Source organism: Gallus gallus, chromosome Z, assembly GCF_016699485.2.
Source record: "Gallus gallus isolate bGalGal1 chromosome Z, bGalGal1.mat.broiler.GRCg7b, whole genome shotgun sequence".
Taxonomy (NCBI): Eukaryota; Metazoa; Chordata; class Aves; order Galliformes; family Phasianidae; genus Gallus; species Gallus gallus.
In genome coordinates this window covers 2,137,760-2,157,318 of record NC_052572.1, presented here as the reverse complement: position 1 = coordinate 2,157,318, position 19,559 = coordinate 2,137,760, and the positions used below count along the sequence as shown (strand labels likewise).

General features: G+C 43.2%; 2 protein-coding genes and 1 long non-coding RNA gene across 19 annotated transcripts in view; 1 reads left to right on the top strand and 2 right to left on the bottom strand.

Moving 5' to 3' along the window:
* Positions 1-3,410, bottom strand: part of ST8SIA5 (ST8 alpha-N-acetyl-neuraminide alpha-2,8-sialyltransferase 5) — a 59,699-nt gene extending 56,289 nt beyond the window's left edge. For 4 of the 5 annotated variants that reach the window (XM_004949029.5, NM_001001747.3, XM_046905283.1 and 1 more), the window contains exon 1: positions 3,315-3,410. The gene's annotated coding sequence lies outside the window, so the exon portion shown is untranslated. Of the gene's footprint in view, positions 1-3,083 lie in introns of all 5 variants that reach the window. The other variant, XM_046905282.1, reaches the window with a different exon arrangement.
* Positions 3,355-16,315, top strand: LOC107051906. Of its 4 annotated transcripts, none has more exons than XR_005843332.2 (5): positions 3,355-3,530; positions 4,862-5,881; positions 8,331-8,411; positions 9,821-9,987; positions 10,419-16,315. It is a non-coding gene; the product is annotated as an uncharacterized LOC107051906 (long non-coding RNA). The 4 variants fall into 4 exon arrangements; XR_005843331.2 differs by having other exon boundaries at positions 8,209-8,411; XR_005843334.2 differs by lacking the exon at positions 4,862-5,881 and having other exon boundaries at positions 8,209-8,411.
* The window catches only part of PIAS2 (protein inhibitor of activated STAT 2), a 27,456-nt gene continuing 20,394 nt past the window's right edge, over positions 12,498-19,559 (bottom strand). The window contains exons 12-15 of one of the 10 annotated variants that reach the window (XR_001463857.4): positions 18,317-18,456; positions 17,778-17,836; positions 16,490-16,527; positions 15,001-15,105 (exon numbers count right to left, since the gene is read on the bottom strand). Coding sequence is in view for 6 of the 10 variants with exons in the window: in XM_015277280.3 (XP_015132766.1) it covers positions 14,949-15,134; positions 16,490-16,527; positions 18,317-18,456 (364 nt within the window). In the remaining 4 variants the exon portion in view is untranslated. Of the gene's footprint in view, positions 15,135-16,489; positions 17,014-17,681; positions 17,837-18,316; positions 18,457-19,559 lie in introns of those variants that run through there. The other 9 variants (XR_005842623.2, XR_001463856.4, XR_005842622.1 and 6 more) reach the window with 9 other exon arrangements.

Sequence of the window (19,559 nt, the reverse complement as noted above, 5' to 3'; positions counted from 1 at the left end):
CTGTTACTTCAGTGTCAAAAATCTGCCTGCATTCTTCCTGTAGCAGATAAACATTTCATTCATTGCACCCACCCTTCCCTTTCCATTGATTTACAGAGTAGAACGAACACAACTAAATTTTCTTGATTATTTGATAAAACATATCCATGATAAAACTTCTACATTTGTTTCACTATATTTAATAATACAGTTTAATACTGTCCAGAGAGGTGGATGCCCTGTTCCTGATGACCCCAATGTCAGGCTGGATGTGCTCTGAGCACTGATGGAGCTGTGGGTGTCCCTGTGCCCTGCAGGGAGTGGGACCTGATGGCCTTTTAAGGGTCCCTTCCCACTCAAACCATTCTGTGATATCGTATTATCACTATAAATACATTACAGTGTAAGAAGTATTAACCGTAATTGCATAATTGTAAGAAGTGATAACAAACTATGGTAAGGTAGGTATCGTTATTAATTTCTTTCACAAGCACGGACATGGTGGCAGAGATGATGTAATCTTACAAAGCCTTTCACTCATTTCCCAATCCACGCTGGGTGCCTCATTTAAGAGACCAACCCTCAATTCTAAACAAGTTGACTCAGTTCACTGGGCATGTGTAGACAAGTCAGTGTGTTTTACTAGCACAAACAATCCCACCTCATTTCAAATTTACAGATATCAGCCTTTTCAAAATTTTCATTCTTATAGCTTGTGTTTTCAAAAACAGCCATTTGGGCCCAAACAATTTCAAGCCACGCACAGCAGAAAGCTCACCAATTCGAGGTGAAAAGAATAAAGATAAGGCAGAGGCAGTGGTTTTGAAAATCTTTCGAGCTGCTTTTCTGTGTTAGTATCAGCGCCAGATATTCTTGCAAACCACCCAGTGAAGGAGAAGAGATGATACCATGTGGTATATTCTACTGTCATTAAGTCTCAACTCATCACAGGCAAATAACAGGGCAAAACGCCTTCCTGAAGTGCCTGTCTCTGCACTGCTAAGCAAGGCCTCCAGTGTAGATATCTGCTAGATGTCTGATGTTCACTGAGGTAGACTCAGGCCTTTCTGAAAAGCAGGCAAAATCTGAAGGATTACTTGACTACAGCCAATGTGTAATTTTATAAATTAGCAAATGAAACTCTTTTCAGCTTTCTAATGAAGAGTTTTAAAAGAACTGCATTCTGTTAAGAGCCTGTGAGGAAAACAAAAGTCAGTTGCGCCTTTTATATAACATTATGCCCCTTGATTGTCTGAATTTCAGTGTGAAATTAAGTTTTGTGGGATGGTCAAGGCTTCAAAATGTAGACTGCAGAGATCAGAAGGAACAAAGTACAAAAAGCAATGGCAACAAATTAATGAAACCTTTAGTTTTAAAGGTAGTAACACCCTAGAAAATTCCAAGAGTTGGCAGTGAATTTGAACTGTTCCAGGGAAAATCCTATATATATGCAGGCAAAGGCAGACTTGAGCTCCTCAGACACACCTGGAACATTCAAGATCCATGCCAGCACAGGAGTGGAAGCTATACAGTGATGGTAATGAAGTGCCACCCATGAGCGAACATGCTCCCTGAGGAGACACATCATTAACTCAAAACCAGAACGAATAGGCTGCCTGGCTTCTGAGCTGCCTTGTGCATGGCCAGGGCAAGTCTTGCAAACACACCAGCCTCTGAACCAACAGACTTTGATAACCCCACCCTCCACACCACTAAACGTTGTCAAAACTGAGTCGTGTACATCATGAGACCATTTGGCTCTGTTACACTCATGGAAATCCCACCTGTTCTGTGCACTGCAGAACAGGCCACGCCTATTTGAATGGAACAGAAATCAGAACCTTGACCAAAGTGTCAGAAGGCAAGCACAAAAACGTTGATTCACTCATGTGAATGGCACACAGCCCTCGTGCTGTGCTATGCCTATAGGCTTGACTTTTTATTCTTCAGGTACAATTTAACAGGACCCACTGGTTAATTTTAGTGACATTATAACCAGGAAAGAATTAGTACAGCATAGACCACAGCTGAGGGTGACACTGTGGAGAAGAGAACGACAACAGTCATTGCTCCTAAGGTACAAAAGAAGGTTGTGCTCCTAGATTAGATAGGCAGGCAGACAGATAAATAAAAGCAGGAACAGGAGCAATTAGCACCTGTAAAAATAATCTTCCAGGGAGCACACAGGGTTAAAGATGCCTTGTTTAAGAGCTGTATTTTCTCAGTGGAGTGGAGGTCTCGTAGAGCACAAGAAGCTCACAGCAAACACTGAGAGTTTCTGTTTTTTTACCAGGGTGTCTGTTAACTTAGAAACTACTCAACATTTACAAAAGATTTGCTTTCCTGCACAGACTGGCATAAATTCAAATGTGAAAAAAAAAGAAAAAAAGATAATGTAAATTACACTGATAGGGTCGTGGGTGTGCATCAGCTGTGCAAAATAGTTCTAAAATCACGTGTGTGTGTATGCAAGCACTAGAAAAGCCTGTTTTGTAAGCAGCAATCAGGCCCTCAGATAGCAGAGAAGTGCACCAGGAGCAGAACCTGCCTAAGGCATTCCACTCCAGCATTCCCCGGTTCTGCAGAGCAAAGTAACTGTTTCTCTCACAGCTGTTTCACAGTGAGGTGGGTTAAGGGATCTGTTTGGTGTCAGCCTCACAGCTCATGCAAGGTTAGGGCCACAAAGGTGCTAAAGGGCCTGGACCATCTCCCCTGTGAGGAAAGGCCGGGTGATCTGGGTCTGTTCAGCCTTGAGAAAGATTTTCCTCTGCAACATCACTGCTCTGAGGAATATGGTACAAGTAATCCCTGAGCCACAGAACGGTTTAAGTTGGAAGGGACCCTTAAAGGCCATCAGGTCCCTGCAGTGCACAGGGACGCCCACAGCTCCATCAGTGCTCAGAGCCCATCCAGCCCGACCTTGGCTGTCTGCAGGGATGGGGCACCACCACCTCTCTGGGCAGCCTGTGCCAGGGCCTCACCACCCTCTGGGTAAAGAATTTCTTCCTGATACCTGACCTAAATTTCCCTCTTTCAGTTTAAAGCCACTCCCCCCCCCCGCGCGATCGTTATCAGACCGCGGCTGTGCTAGCGGAGGGCTCCACCTAACGTCCCGTCGGAGCTGTGAGAGGATGAGCGAGCAGGTCGTCTCGAACAGCGCAGACGGCTCCGCAGCTCACAGCAACGGGGCTATTGGTTAAGCCGGGCGCCTTCAGCCCCGCCCCGCGTCCCGCGGGACCGCCATCCCCTCAGACACCGCGAGCGGAAGGGGAAGGTGCCCGCCCCGCCGCCCGCCGCCATGGTGCGTTCCCGCCTCCCGCCCCCTCCCCACCTACCGCAGCGCTGAGGCGGTGCGGCCCTTCCCGCGCTCGAGCTGAGGGCGGAGGGGCGGCCGCCATCTTGGAGGCGGCATGGCGCTGTCCGTGTCCTCCGTTCTCCCGCAGTGCTGGGGTTGGGCGAGCAGCGGGAGGCGGTGCTCACTGAAAGCCGCCGACTCGGGCAGTGTTGAGCGGATTTTGTTTTATCCTCTGAGCTGTGGTGTTGTAACGGAGGTGCGTGGTTGCTGGGAGGGGGGTGCTGCTGTGTTCAGCACTTCCTGTGGGGAAATCAGTCCGCTGGAAAAAGGGGTGTTTCTGTTATTTTTCCCCTGGCTCTTAGAGGCTGCCCATCATAAACACAGGAGCTAAATGCGTTGCTTAGAGGTCTGGGAGAAGGCTGCGTATGTGTGTGAGTATAAAATAATAGAATATTTGCGTTGGAAGGGACCTTTGAGGGCCATCTAGTCCAATTCCCCTGCAGTGCACAGGGACACCACAGCTCCATCAGGTTGCCCAGGGCCTGATCCAGCCTGGCCTTGAAGGTCTCCAGAGATGGGGCATCGACCACATCTGTAGGCAGCCTGTGCCAGTGCCTCACCACCCTCACTGTAAAAGATTTGTCTTTACATCCAACCTGATCTCTTTAAGATTGAAGTCATTTCCCCTTGTTCTGTCACCACAGACCCTGCTAAAGAGTCTGTCCCCTTTTTTCCCATAGCTCCCCTCTAGATACTGACAGGTAGCTATCAGGTCACCTCACAGCTTTCTCATCTCCATGCTGCACAGCCCCAGCTCTCAGCCTGTGCTCATAGGAGAGGCGTTCCATCCCTTGGATCATTTTTGTGGCCCTCGTATGGACACACTCCAACAGCTCTGTGTCTCTCCTGCACTGAGCACTCCTCATCTGGACGCAGTGCTCCAGGTGAGGTCTCAAAGCACAGAGCAGAGGGTAGGATCACCTTCTTCTCCCTGTTTTTTTGGTGCAGCTCAGGATACTGTTGGCCTTCTGAGCTGTGAGGGCACATTGCTAGTTCATGTCCAGCTTGCCACCCACCACTATCCTCAGGTCTTTTTTGGCAGGGCTACGTCCAATCCTTTCATTTCCTAGTTTGTGTTGGTAATGGGGGTTGCCTTGATCCAGCTGCAGACCTTGCATTTGGATTTGTTGAACCTCATAAAGTTCACCTGGGCCCACTGCTCAGCCTGTCTAGGCCCCTCTGGATGGCATCCCGTCCCTCTGGTTTGTCAGCTGCATCCCGCTGCTTGGTGTCATCAGCAAACTTGCTGAGGGTGCACTCGAACCCACTGTTGACATCACTGGTACAAAAGAGTAGCAGCCCCAGCACTGACCCCTGGGGGACATCACTCATCACCAGTCTCCATCCAGACGTTGAGCCATTGACCCCCATGCTCTGGACTCGATCCTGCAGCCAGCTCTTTGTCCATCAAACAGTCCCCCCATCAAATCCATCTTTCCGGTTTGGAGAGGATGTTGTGGGATACCGTGTCAGAGGCCTTACTGAAGTCCAGATAGATGACATCAGTGGTTCTTCCCTTGTCTGTAGGTGCAGTGACACCATCACAGAAGGCCACTAGATTGGTTAAGCAGGATTTGCCATTCATGAAGCCATGCTGGTTCTCCCATATCAGCTCCCTGCCTTCCATGAGCTTAGCATAGCTTCCAGGAGGATCTGCTCTGTGATCTTCCCAGCACAGAGGTGAGACTGACAGGTCAGTAGTTCCCAGGGTCACGTTCTTTACTGTTTTTAAAAATGGGTGTGATGTTACCTATTTTCCAGTCACCAGGGACTTCACCTGATTGTCACTACTTTTCAAATGTCATAGAGGGTGGCTTGGCAACTAGATCAGCTACCTCAGGACTCTGGGATGCATCTCATCAAGACCCATAGGCTTGTGGATGTTCAGGTTCCTCAGGTGGTCGCAAACCTGATCTTCGCTTACAGTGGGAGGGATGTTTCTTCCCCAACCCTCTCCTACCAAACCAAATGTTTGAGGGGCCTGATATGGTGAATATGCACTGTACTCAGTGCCAGAGTGCACAGATGCTGACCTGGATCTGGTCAGCATTTCCTTATGGAAATTCTCCCTTTCTAGAAGGGAAGGTGGAATACTTCCTCACTGAAACATCAGTAATTCAGGTGCTTAGTGCCCTCTTATGTGCAAGTAGCCTGCCGTTATGACTGGAAATAAAATTTCCTGCTTTCCCAAGAGCAGCCTGCCTGAATAAGCAGGTTACAAACTGACCTTGGTAAATCTGGCTCAGTTTCTTACTGTAGTCACACACCGTGATTAATTTAGCTTTGGAGGAGACGGAGAGGATGAAAGAGTCATTAAGGTGTCTGTCTAATAGTAGAGTGCTGCTCTGAAAGAAATATTTCTAAATATACTGAAAGAAGCAGTGCCATCACTGATACCGGAATAAACAAACCCAGAACAACGCATTTCTTAGAGTGGGAATGTGTGGCATCTTCTGTTACATCTCAGTCGTGGAAGACTGAAGGAATGAGCATACGGGTTACATGGAATGCAAAACGTGTCCTACAAGACACTTCAGACTGATCCTTGTGAGTACCAAACCCCGATTTCTCTGTGCAAAGGTGAAATCATATCATTGATTCTCGCTGTGACCTAGTTATGTGTTCACATTGTATTTGTGCTTTGCATTTCTCCCCTCAGTGTAAGAGCTGGTGCATTAGAGATGCTGAAATAAGGCTGATGGTTGGGCTGAAAGATCTTAGAGGTATTTTTCCAATCTTAATGATCCTGCGATTCTCTGATTTTCTTCTTAAAAAGAAAACAGTGTTCCTGTGTGATCTTTACAATATACTTTGGAAATACCACTAAGGTCCAATGTGGAACATTGTGAGAAAATGGCAGGAAAGCGTTGAGGTGCATTGCTTAGTGATGGGACTCAGTCAGGTCAGTGGCTGGACTTGGTGATCTTGGAGGTGTTTTTGAACCTCGGTGATTCTATGATTCTGTGTATGTGTTTGTTATTTTTAACTCTTAGCAAGCCTGTTCCATTATTTCAATAGCAGCCATTCTGGTAATGTTTCACCTGCTCTGAATGTCTTTTTTTATTCCAATGAATCAGAATTTACCAGCCTGTTCCTGTGGTAAGCAGATACAGATAAACATACATCTTTGCATTTCTTGATGATTAATTAATGCTATTGGAATCTCTCACTTTTATTCTTTTGGGCATTTGATACCATGTTCTCCTGAAGCAGTGTAGTTACCTTTGTTAGCTTCAGTGTATATATTTTTGTTTGTTTGTTTGTTTGTTTTTGGTTTTTTTTTTGCTTATGGAAACTGTATTTTTGAGCTGAGGCTACATCATATGTCGTTACCATAAGAATGTGAACTGCTTTAAGAAGTGCCCTGCAAGAGAGGAGGACTGGAGATGTTAGCACCAGGGATGGAGCTATAGGGTGGGTTACACAAATTGCTGCAGCCAGCAGGGGAAGGGCTGTTGTACTTCTGTGGTGGCAAAAGCAGTGTTCTGGTTGTAACAAAACAGTGATGTTTCTCTCTTCTGTACATAACACTTCCTTTTCCTTCATTTTTGCTCCCCATTGTTGACAGAGCCTCCTCATGCAGTAGTCATAGAAAGATAATTTCAATTTGGTTGCTCTCTAGTGAGAAGATACAAAGCTCTGTACCAGCTCTGTAATGAAAAATATCTTAAATTAAAATGATTATTAATTTTTAATCTGGCTTTGTGTTTTTAGTTGTCTTTGCAACAAAAGTTGGTGCGATGCCAATGTCTCTTTCTATTGCAGAGCAGTGTAAATAGAAAATTCTGCTTTGGCATTTGGGTAAATGAAGTAGTAAATAAAATGTTTGGAAGTGAGTCATGCTTATTTACTAAAACACATTCCTGGAGTTTCTCTGGGAAAGCCTAGCAAGAAATGAATATTAATGTTGGAATTGAGTACTTTATCTTTTGTAATATAATCTGTTTTATTAACAAGTTAATTAGTAGAAACTTAAGAATGGATTACCTAGTTTTATTAGCAAGAACAACTTGCTGTGATAGGGCAAAGTGAATGTAAAGTCAGCCAGCAGTGTTATGCTCTTAATAACAGTGACAAAGATTACTGGGCTGTCAGCATTAGCTTCATCTAACTATTGATGTTACTGTTTAGGGAGAGTATTGCTAATGATTTTCCTCTTTTTTTTTTTTTAATTGAAAATAAATGTTGCAGCAGGAGTCGAGAAGGCAAAAGTGCTTTGTCCTGAAGTTCATTCTAGAAATGAACAGTTATATTTATCTAGGACACAGTGAGTAAAGCAATGAAGAATGGTGGTATAATCCCAGTAAAACTGAGTGACATACCATGATGGCATTAGGAAATAAATCTTGTAAAATATTTTCCAATGTCTTTCAGTGAGAACCTCCCGCAGTAAGGACATCTGGGTCAGATTCTGTTGTGCCATCCTACTGATTCAGACAATCCTGGCTCCTTGTTAGCTTTTGCTTTACTGAGAATGGCCTATGAGTGCCTTCTAACTTCATGGCAATAATCATATGAATTAATCAGATAAAGGGAATGATCACCTAGAACAAGTTTGTTGTGTTGTAATGCTATTTAATGGTTTCGTCAATGACCTAGAAAAAAAAAATGAATGAAATATAACTCTTAGTAAAACTTCTAGATTTTTTTCAAGTGAATTTGATATTGATGTTAATAATAATTAATCTCTGTGATTCTACTTAGTTGGTAAATTAAATGGTTGTCCAAATCAGCTTGCAGCCAAATACAAAGAAAAAAAGAATCAGGGCCATTTTAAATAAGTGATTTGTTTTCCAGCAAGCAATGACTGGCACTGAAGTGACATTATAGTATTTGGTTTGGGATTCCTTCTTATATTATTATTTTATTTTCAGTCTTAACTGGGGAAGGCTTTTGATTACTTGAGGTTTCTGTAGAAACCTTGTCTCAGACCTTGGGGTGGCAGCTGAGGAGACCCCATCCGCTGCTATAGATGGGCTTTACTACTCTGTTGCAGAAGATGTTGGCAACAGTTGTGCTTCTGGAGCTTTACGTAAGATTTTGGTATCCTGAGCCCACATCCCTCAATGCCCTGAAGGTAAGAATCCAACTTGGACTTTAATTCTTCATTGTGTGGAAGCTGCTGGGAAAGAAAGGTCTGGTGCTTGCCAGAGCAAGGTGAATGATTTTGCACAGTTCTTTGCAATGAGGCTTCCTCCATGCTGAAAGCTTCACAGTCGTAATGGCCTTGCTTGTTTCCTGATTAACATCCCTGATCCTAGTGCCAGGGATGCAGCAGACATATGTGTGCAGAGGGTGTGGGCTGCAGATGGAGCTTTAGTCTCCAGCTCCGGGTGTTCAGATCCATCGTCCAGACCCAGGCTGTGTTGGAAACTTCTGTTGGTGTAGTGATAGAAATGCATGTTTCTTTCTTTCTGTGTTAGTTGCAACTTAAACACAGATGTGCAACTTTTAAAATTGTTCTCGTGTTTTTCCCCATTCGAACAAGTGATGTGGTATGTGATTTTGGTGTGTTTAATATTCCCCATCATTTTTCCTCCCACTTCTGCTCTTTTCATGAGCTGAAAGGGTTTGCAGGAATAGCCACCTAGACTGCTGTCCTGTGACCTGCAGGTGACTCAATACAAAATGAGACAAGCCCTGATTAGTAAGATTTGCTAAGTTGTCATGTGCTTAATTAGGTAGTTACCAGGGTGAGATATATTGCAGTTGTACCTGCTGACCCCTCTGTAATACTTGGCAGAGGTGAGCTGTTCTGCCTCTCGAGGTAAATTCTCCACTTTTGTGCAGTTGTTGTTTTGTGATACTAAACCTGAGCTATACTTTAAGTCTTACCTCTGCTCTTCATCCTTAGAAAATCATGTCATAAAAAATATGAACAGCTATTTATAATACTAAGCTTAACACTGTGAACAACTTCATTTCTTCTTTAGACTGGGAATATAAAATCAAATGTTCTAAGTTTAAATGTCACAGACTTACTGTAAAAGGAAACTAGGATATTGTTTTTCCTCCCCATCAGCCGAATTTCACAGTAGACCACATCTGAATGATCACAGTCAAGAAGTCCAGCATTAGAACAAGAAAGATATATCACAATCAAGTCTATGTAAAAGTTTGCTTGTCTCTTTCACGTGTTGTTTTCCTCTGTCTTTTAATATTACCTCTGTCTCTGATATGTATAGCTGCAAAGCTGATGAGTTGTAAAGTCATCTGAAGCATGATTCTTCATGTCCGACAGTGGCGATACTGTGACATTTTAGTATATTTTGAATAAAAATCCAGATGCACCCAAAGCAGATTTTTAGATCTTGAGAATGTTAGAACTGAAATACTGAAATCTTACTGTGTTTTTTGTCTTCTAAGTACATTAAGGGATATTGGCACTGTAGCAGAGCAGGTATAGGTGCCTAATCACTGCAAATTTTAAAATCATGAAATTATTGAAAACAGCAAATTATTAAAATGAATTATGTTCCCCTACAGGATAATTTCTTTGAGTATGAACTCTGACAGCCTTCGTCAAGCAGTATAGAGATGGTTTGGGGTCTCTGATTAGCCTGATTGACTCCCCCAGATGTGTTGGTTTCTCCTTTGAAGGTCCAGCAGCTCTCTGTGTCACTGATGGTGCCTGTTGTGATTGACTGTTTCAGGTAAGCAAGACCTTCTAATTGGAAAGACCAAAATCTATTTTATTTTCTTCTTCTTTTGGGGAAAAAAAAAAGAAAAGGTAATGAAAGTTTTGTGTAAGTTGTAGCATCTCACTGAATGCAGGAAGTTCAGTTGACTACTCTGAATTCCCCATGAAGTTTCAATGTTAATTAAATAGTTTTTACTTTACAGTATCATTTCCTGCATAGTTTCATTGTGTTACGACTGCCATGTTTTGGTGGATGAGGAGATCAGCCATTCTGTTGATGAGGAGATTGAGTGTGGAAGCTATATAAAGATGATAATTTGTTACATTTTTTAATATTTGGGGTTGAGCGGTTTGGGGATCTGACATTTTCTGGTTTAGTCTGTATGTTTGTGTTAATACTAATGAATTATTAAGATATTTGCACCTTAATATTTCCTCCTCTAGTGTACTGAAGAGTCTGGCAGACATATAGTTACTGGAGCTGGCAAGCCCCAGCTAGAAATTTGTCTTACGGATCTGGAAGAAGATCATGCTTTACTCCAATTAAGGTATTCAAGAATTTTTGAGGACTGCAGTATATGGAATATGACTAGATACTAACCTTTGAAAATGTAAAATCTGCTGTTGCTGGTTTTCTTAGAGCAACTTCCTTAAAACAATTTGAAACTTCAAAAGAGCACAACTGTATAAGTAGTAACAGGAATTCTTTATTTTATGAATGAAAGAGCTTAGAATTAGGATGTGGATTTGAAGATGCAGCCAACACGAAAACTAACTAGAAACAATGATGGCAACCACAGATGTGCTGGTGGAAAAGTTGTTTCTCTTGTTGGAGTTAGTAGAGCATGTCTGCACAACCAAGAACACATGGAGAGGAGAACACAAGAGATAACACTTTTTTTTGTCACTGACATACCATCAAAAAAAAAAAAAAAAAAAAAAAGCACTGCAGAATAAAAGGGACTTAAGAATTCTGATTTTATCAGCTCCAAGTTTCTCCCTGTTGTCTCGTCCCATCTTCAGATCATTGTTTGAAGTTGACTGTTTTTCTGGCCCCCGACTCATTGGCCTTTCCTGCCAGCAGAGGGTGCCAAAAGAACATGTGGTATCTACAAATGAAGACTCCAGGGTTGAACTGGTTCTGTACCCATCGTTTTGAATCAAGGTCTTCCTCTGAAGCAAGTTGGATAAAAGAACTTGTTTGCAGTGGCAGCATGCAGGATAATTTGGTGTTTCTTTGAATTTGTAAGAGAAGGATGGAGAATGGGCCTGAACAGCTTCGATGGCTTTCTACGTCCTCACCAGTCTTATGGCTGCCATTAAAACAGCACCTGGCCCTTCTTGCATTGCCACCAAACCACCTTTTTAAGTGTGGTACAGAGCCCTTCCTCTGGTTTAGTTTTTTCTTTGTGTGTCTCTTCTTCCTTTCTCCCAGTTACAAAAATCTTCAAGAGTATTCTGTAACAGCAAAGGAAGCACCTAAATGACTCTTTTTGTGTCTCTCCAACCTGGCTGTTAGCTTCAGCTGATGCTTCCTTCATATCAGAAATGGCCGTGAACCATTGATCTTTATGCACTGGGTTGGTGGTGTTTCATTTTTAGCCCTCAGTTACATCCTTCCTGATACATCGCTGTTCTTTCTCTTTGCATCTTTGTATGGAAGCCAGCTTAGGGCTTTGACCGGCTGTATTCTCTGAACCTTTTCCCAGTTCTACAGAAACTGCTGCAGTAAAAAGAAAACCACAGCTGCACTCAGCATTCAAGGTACAGGCTTTCAGTGGTCATGTTTTGTTCTCTGTGCCTTACCTTTTGACTGCTTCTGGACATGCAACTCTTGTGCTGCTTGCTGTAGTGGTAGGATTTCACAGTGAGTGGTAGTGATGAGTTCAGGCCTCATTACATGTGAAACAGAATTTGCCTATACGCTCTTTAATCATGGAAATTGTCTTTCGTGTGCTATTTTATTGCCTGTTTTTTGGTCACACCAGGTCCTTCTGCAGTTTTGCAGAATTGGTCTCATTTTTACCTGCCTGAAATAGTTTGGAAAGTAGCAGTTTGCCATCGCTGCCTTATTCAGGTTCTGATAGAGTTAGGGTGCAGAACTTCACAAGAAGCCATAATTTTTCTAATGCTGAGCCACCCCCTTCTTTTCTTTTTCCTTTCCCATTAAGTTTTACCACTGACTTGAGATGCAGCACTGGTGGCCAGGCCTTCCCACAGTGAGTCTCTGATCACTGTAGATTTTGCCTGGAGATCCTTACGGGGCAAATTCTCACCCATGGCTGAAAGACGTAAGTGCACAGGCTTGAAGGAGGGCATTCCACCTCCAGATAACTTTGTAGATTAGCTGTAGTCATGCGTTTCATGTGGTGTGACATGGTAGAATGGCTCTGCCCTGGAACCCCCAGTCCCTTCTCCACCCACCGCTCCTGCACGGCTATTTACATCATGTTTACATCCCTTTGGCCAGTTCAGCCATCTCACACCGCACCCTGTGATTAAGACCACAAACAGCACCATCAGTAAGTTTTAAGCAGTTTATTCACAAGGGCTCTCGAGCCTCCCCCCACTCCTAGCTCAGTTACTGTGCAATTGTGATGCAGAGAGCACCAACCAGCTGCAAGCCATTAGAAAACACTTCATGAGCAGCGTGGCTTTATTAGAAATAAATCATGCTAAAAACTGATCCTTAACAGATACAAAAAATTAACAGGTAAGGAAAGGAGAAGAAAATGGATGTAATATTAAGACCAATGGGTGAATTGAGGATTGAAGTGAAAGATGATACAAAAAAGGCAATGAGAAACAGCAGTGCAGCATTAAAGATGAGAGTACAGAGCAGACAAGAGGTACAGTACATCCTGCTTCAATATTTCTTATCCATATGCTTAGTTCAAATACTGTAACAGTACTGGAAGGCAAAAAAGCACCAGACATTTGATGAAAGAAATAAAATGTGAAACAAAATTAGGGAAAAATGAATGCTGGAAGTAGGGAAAGAGTAATCTCAAATACAGTTACTCAACAGAGAAACAACACTTGGAAAAGTTGCTATGTCAACATATACAGACAATACCATTATTCCAGCAGTATGGAAATGATTTTCCTGGTCTTTAACCTCTCCCACGTACAGCACTGCCTGCGTTATCCCCAGAAACGTGCAGGGCTATGCCCCACATGCTGAACAAGGCAGCACAGCAGAAGAGGAGGTTATTTCCATCTGATTACGTGGCCTTCTGATCATGGCAGTTCTACGGTGGGACAAAGCATCATTCAGCCCTAAACACACAAGGGCTGCTCCAAAAGTAATGCCTCCTATTTCTTGATGTCAGCCCACGAAGGCAGAGGCGGATGTTGATAGTACGGCAGTAGAGGCTGAACCTTCCCACCAATATTCCATTTTGTCAGCGCGTGACAGATGGCAGCAGAGGGGCAGTCCAACAGAATGGCGTCTGACATGGAAGTGTTTATGAAGCAAAGGTGTGGAACTGAATTCCTCCATGTAAAAAAAAAAAAAAAAAAAGACACCCACTGATGTTCATTTATGAGCACGGCCTACAGGCACTCATTCATCACTAGCAAAAATGCAGAGCTAACTAACAGTAGTGACTGCTGAAAAAGTGTTTTGTAGCTGAGACCATGCTCTATTCCAATAGCATTACTATATCTTCCTATCTGTTGTTATTTCCATGGAAATAATTAGCAAGCATTACTTTCAGAGCAACCTCTCCATAGTTTGAGTTCAGTGTGAGCTGTATGCAGCTACAGCTATTTTGCTCCAAGAAGAAATACTTACACTATGGCAAACAAGACTGCAGTATGCCCAGGCAGAACACAGCCATTGCCAAAGTAGCAAAGGTGTGGGTATGACATCCCAGAAAACAATTCTGCACTGAAGAAAGTCATCAGTGTGCCCTCTCTCCTTACAGGTGTCATAGAAAGCTGGCACCTTACTGGCACATCTAAGGGCAGAGCTGGTGGTGGCAAAGAAAGACACCAGGTACTTAAAAGCAAGGAAAAACTTTGTCATCTCTTAAAGTTACCAAATCAGAAACTCAGCTATGTCCCAACTGTGCATAGTTTGGGGGTTTTGGTGGTGGGAGAAGTGTCCCACTCTGACATGGCAGCACAGAGAGGTTGTACAATGCAAGGTTTGCATAGATAGCTTGCCCATCCCCAGCTCAAAAAACATTAAGAAGTCACAGTTAGGAGTGTTAAATTTGTGAAGAACATGAAATCTAAAGAAAAAAACTCCACTTACAGCCCCTTCCCATCCATCGCAGGTAAGGGGAAAGTGGGGATCACGAAACATAAAAGTGAAGTCATGGCTATTTCACAAAGCTTCATTGTCTTAGAATGAAGTTTATTACCAGCCCCAGTGAAAATATTAAAAATTCACCATCTACCTTTGCACCATTTTCCAGGTGGTGGTTTTTCTAGAGTGGTTAAGTGCCTTTTTTATTTAAAAAAAAAGTTTGTTTTTACATTATTGCTGTTTTACAACAAATCATAGAATCACAGGGGTTGGCAGGGACCTTGAGATCATTTAATCCAACCCCCTGCTAAAGCAGTTCCCTACAGCAGGTCGAGGGTCGAGCAGGAAAGCATCCAGGCAGGCCTTGAGTATCTCCAGAGAGGGAGACTCCACCACCTCTCTGGGCTGCCTGTGGTCTGTCACCCTCAAAATTAAACATTTGTTGAATTCATCCAACAACAGAATGTCAGTTTCCCCAGAACAATGCAGAAGCACAAAACGCAGGTTCTGAAGGGGCCTTTCCTATACCAACTATTTAATAAGCAAGAAAAAAGAAACGTCCTATCACCTCTGTCCCTAATGTAAATGAATTTACTTCATTTTCCAGAAGGCAGATCCTTTCAATAAATATCAGAGTAACTTCAGAGATGCTGAAGTTCCAGAGATACAAGCAGCAGCTGTGTGTAATTTCTCCTGGAGCTCCAATGCTGCCTCTTGTTTCAGTCCAGTGAGATGATGTCAGGAGCGCTGCCACTGCTGCTGGTTATAACTCCCGTCTCACTCCTGTTGGAGGAGCTAACGTGCGTGTTGCTCTCGTGGTGACTGGTCGATGTGATGATGCTGCCAGGCGTGTTGCTTGTTAAGGTTGAGGTGAGACTATCCAAAAACATAGGAGGACAGTACTGCTTGAAACAAACAATGAAAAATGAAGAGACTAACTGCACAAGGGAAATGTATGCTCTGAAGATACATCTTCCCTACAACAAGCACAACACAATTGACTAGCTGGACCTCACTAGTGCATGCAGAGCAAGAATGAGAGTTCTGCTGAACAGCAAGGAAGCAAGCAGAGGTGGGAGCAGCAATCCCTTCTTCGTCCACTCTGTTCTTCCTCCTCCTAACCAGTTAGTCTGAGCATTTACAGGCACATTAGGAAACACTATCATGAGCACAGGACCTCCCAGCAGTATCCAAATGGAAACCTGCAATGAACAGTGTCCCTCAAGGGTCCATACTGGAATCAGTACTACTGAGATCAGTACTACTTGTATCTTACTGACAAGGATAATGGCACCTTAATAATGGCAAGGATAGTGGTGCAGGTGACACAGCAGGAGGGGATGCCATCCAGCAGGACCTGAATGAACCCATGTGAACTGAATGAGGTACAGCAGGGCCAAGTGCAGTGCACTGCTCCCAGATTACAGAAATTCTGGGCACAAAATACAAGGTATAGGCAGAGAATGGATTGAGAGCAGCGCTGCAGAGAAGGGCTTGGAGTACTGTCACATGAAAAGCAGAGTGCACCTGCAGCCCAGAAAAGCTGATCATCTTGGACTGCATCAAAAGGAGGCCAGCAGGTCAAGGGAGATGATTGTCATTTTCTATTCTGCTCTCATGAGAACTCCAGGTTGAGTACTACCTTAGTTAGGGAGGCAGTATTCCCCTCTTGAAGGCTATCGACCATCTGTGTAAGAATCTAATTATAATCCAATCATTTATGCAAATGCAAGGAGAAGCACCATCTAGTTACTTTTGACCTACAAAACTTTCACGTATAGCAAGGCCAATGGATTTTATGTGTTATACTGAAGGACTTGTAAAAATGTTCAGTCGGTGTGCCCAAACTAATGACAATATCATCTTTACAACTCAATCTACAATTATTATCACAGCCAACCACACTGAAATTGTTACAGAAGTTAATCTGGCTTACAGATACACAGTATGAACTAAAAGCATGGAAGACATAATAGCTGTAATCATGTCAGCGCTGTGCAAGTATCTGCTTTAGTAAGGCAAAACAAGCTACCAATAATTTGCTGTGCATGGATTTATAGTGCCATTAAACAGAATCTTCCTTTCATGCATTTTTTCCTCATTACCACCTGTTGTTAAAATGTGTTTTCCTGGTCTGTGGTTAGATCCAAGCAAGTGGACTGCAAATGTGATGTGAATGACAACATCCTGACAGTTACTGAAGCAGTATTGCATAGAAAATACACTTGGAAATTAAACCCTTGGCAGTTAAGAAACATACCTGTGATTCAACAGGAATTAGTGAAAGGAAATCCAAACCTAGAAAGAAAAGAGGGATAATAAACTGACATGTCTTCCTTCTCTTCATACACAACAAGTTTAAGGAATTTTTGTTGTTGTCGTAGAACAGATTTTTGCAATTGCTATACAGTTTCTAAATGAAGTATACCACTGTGACACCACTCTCAACGACTTCAGGCAGCAGCAAAACACGTTTTCTAGTACAAGTGGCTCTTTTTAAGAATGAGGATGACAATGATGTATTATTCACTGGATATTGCAGGGTGGTTCAATGTGGTTGCTTAGATGGAGGTTGCCATTTGGAGCTGTTGTTCATAACACAAGTTTCACTGCATATTGTACCTGACTTGGCCAAACTGGGACATGAAGAGTGTCATCACATTAAGGATGCTGGAATGAAGTAAAGTCACAACATGCACAAGTCCAAAAACAAGCAGCAGGTCTCTTCCTCCACCCATAGGCAGCCAATAAGGAAATATTTCTAATATCATCCCCGTTTTGCGTCTAGACAAATAAAAGGAACGAAGAAGAGGAAACCACAAGTAGTTCAAGGTAATCCTCTATGAGCAGTGACAACCAGCGCCCATCCTCTATGCCATTAGCACATAAGCATTTAGGGCAAAAAAAAACAACACAATATCAATGAGAAATCACAGCCATTTCTATTTCAAAATCTTGGCCTTGTGTTTGCTATGCCAACAGAAAGAAATGGTACGCTTTCTCCCTCCCTCTCTTGTTACAGTATAGATCTGTTTCAGCCGGTGGCATCTCTACTCTTCTCCATTAGCAAAAATTAAAGAAAAACTTTAAAGGAGACGTAAGATCAGCTGCTTTTACAGAATTCACAGCTTTTGTTCATACATATGCTAGAATTTCAGTTGGCAGAGATCAATAAAGTTCTAGATTTACATTCTCTCAGCTTAGTCTCCTAACCAATTTGGAAAGAAAATAAATTTCTTAACAAGGGAGAAGTGGAGGGAGGGAGCAGTGAGGCAACCAAAACAGACAGAGAAACAAGGGGAATGATATCCATCCCAGTGCCAAACTGAAAGAAGATGAAAATAAAAACCCAGAGATGCAGCAGGGGAGAAATGGAGACAGGCAATGGAGTGGGGCAGGGGAAGGACAGGAGGCCCACGTGACACCTGCTGTCACAAGTCACCATTTCCTGGGCTCTAGGTTCACTACAGCCGACAGAGAACCCCCAGAGTCCCTACACACAGCGTTCTTTTCAAGGAGCCAGGATAGAAAACAATCAGTATCCCCACCTTTTGTCTGATATTTAGCAGCAGTGTTGAAGAATACATCATAGGCATTTAGGGTTTGTCTAGGTAAAGAAAGTCAATAGAGGTCAGCTTACATATTGTAGCTCACCTTAACCTTTTTCATACAGTCTAGACAGAGCACCACTAGAATTAGCTAGCAGAAATCTCTACATTTAGGGCTGGGATGAGTCAGTGCCATTACAATTCTCAATCTTAAATAAGCAGCTACTCTCCCTCACATCTACAACAAGTAACAATCAGGTGTTTACACACAGTCTAACTGGATATATCAAGAAGTGCTTCTGGCTGCCGTTCCAGAGTGCCAATCTGAGGGTGTACCCCAGAAGCAAGGTTTTTCACATCACTGTTGGAAGTGCAATCTGAAACTGGAAAGACAGCTTGTACTAGACTCGTCTAGACATCACATCAGTGCAATGCTACATACAATCCTGTCCCATCTAAAGAAGTTAATTTCTGACTTTTACCCACCCGCATATTAAATAAGTCTCTCAGAACACGCATTAAAAATAATCACCACCTACCTGGCAGGTCTGAGGAAATGCTGGACATTGGTGGGTGGTGGAATGGCACAGGGTAGTCTGTTAACGATGGAGGAATAGCAGCAGTATCAACTGTTGTCACGCTGGGTACTCTGACAGAGGATGGCTGATACATGAGAACCCTGTTTTAAAGGCACAGCACGTTACAACCAGCCTGGCCATTAGTTACAGAAGAGACATTATGCACTCTCATTCACAATCACCACATTACAACACAGCTACAGCGTGGCTACTCACTACACAGTATTCCACTCTAACTTCCTTTCATAACAGTCTTCGTAACAACATCATATCTTGGCTCTCAACAGCAGCTGTGACATAAGAGCAAGTTGAGATTAAAATAAAGTACAGTGCTGGAGTCATTCAGAACAATCCGAGTGGACATCTGTATCTGCAGAGCACCCTGTGGGACATATGCATGTGGCCCAAGCCAGGAGCAGGGCATTACAAGTCCTTCTACTGCTCCTCAGCACAAAGCTGTGGCACCAAGGATGCAGCTGACTACAATTCAGCCCCTGCAGCACAGACTTCCAAGCCTGGAGTTCATTATCAAACTTATCCTGGCAAATGGCCAAACCTAAGCTAAGTTCAGCTCTCCAAGCACACAGCCTATCACAAAACCCTTCTGTATCTAACCTTTTGCATGATACTGTGCAGCACTGTTAAAGACCATGTAACAGGCAATCTGGCACCCCAACACCTGCACCAAGTGTTTCATATGCTTCCTGTCAGGTGAAAACAGCAGTCCCACTTGCAACCATCCTGTGTTGCTCCTTTCAACTCACCAGCCATGAGTTGCAATCCAGTCTTCCCCCCCAGACTACTTCACTGTGGTGTTAGACTACTGGCTTCACTTAGATTTCAGACCCTCCGTTCTCAAGCACCTCCTGAACATCAGCCCTCCACTGTTGCTGCCAAATGGCCACCTCACAGTACCACCAAAGCTAGTATTCAAGCAACATTCTTCACAGGAGGCAAGCTGTGCTCCAAAAGCCTGACCTAGACTTTGAAGGAAAACATGCTACTTCCATACCCAAGCACTGATGAGAATGAACTGCTTAGATAAACAAGAGAATTCAGTCCTACAGTCACGATGCAGGCAGCCACCTTGGACAAACGCATGAGTTTGGAAAGAATCTTGGGAACTTCATTAAGAGATGTATTTGTAGCTACTTTTTGTATCAAGATAAGAAAGCCTTTTGGAGAAGGACCCCTTCACGGCGTT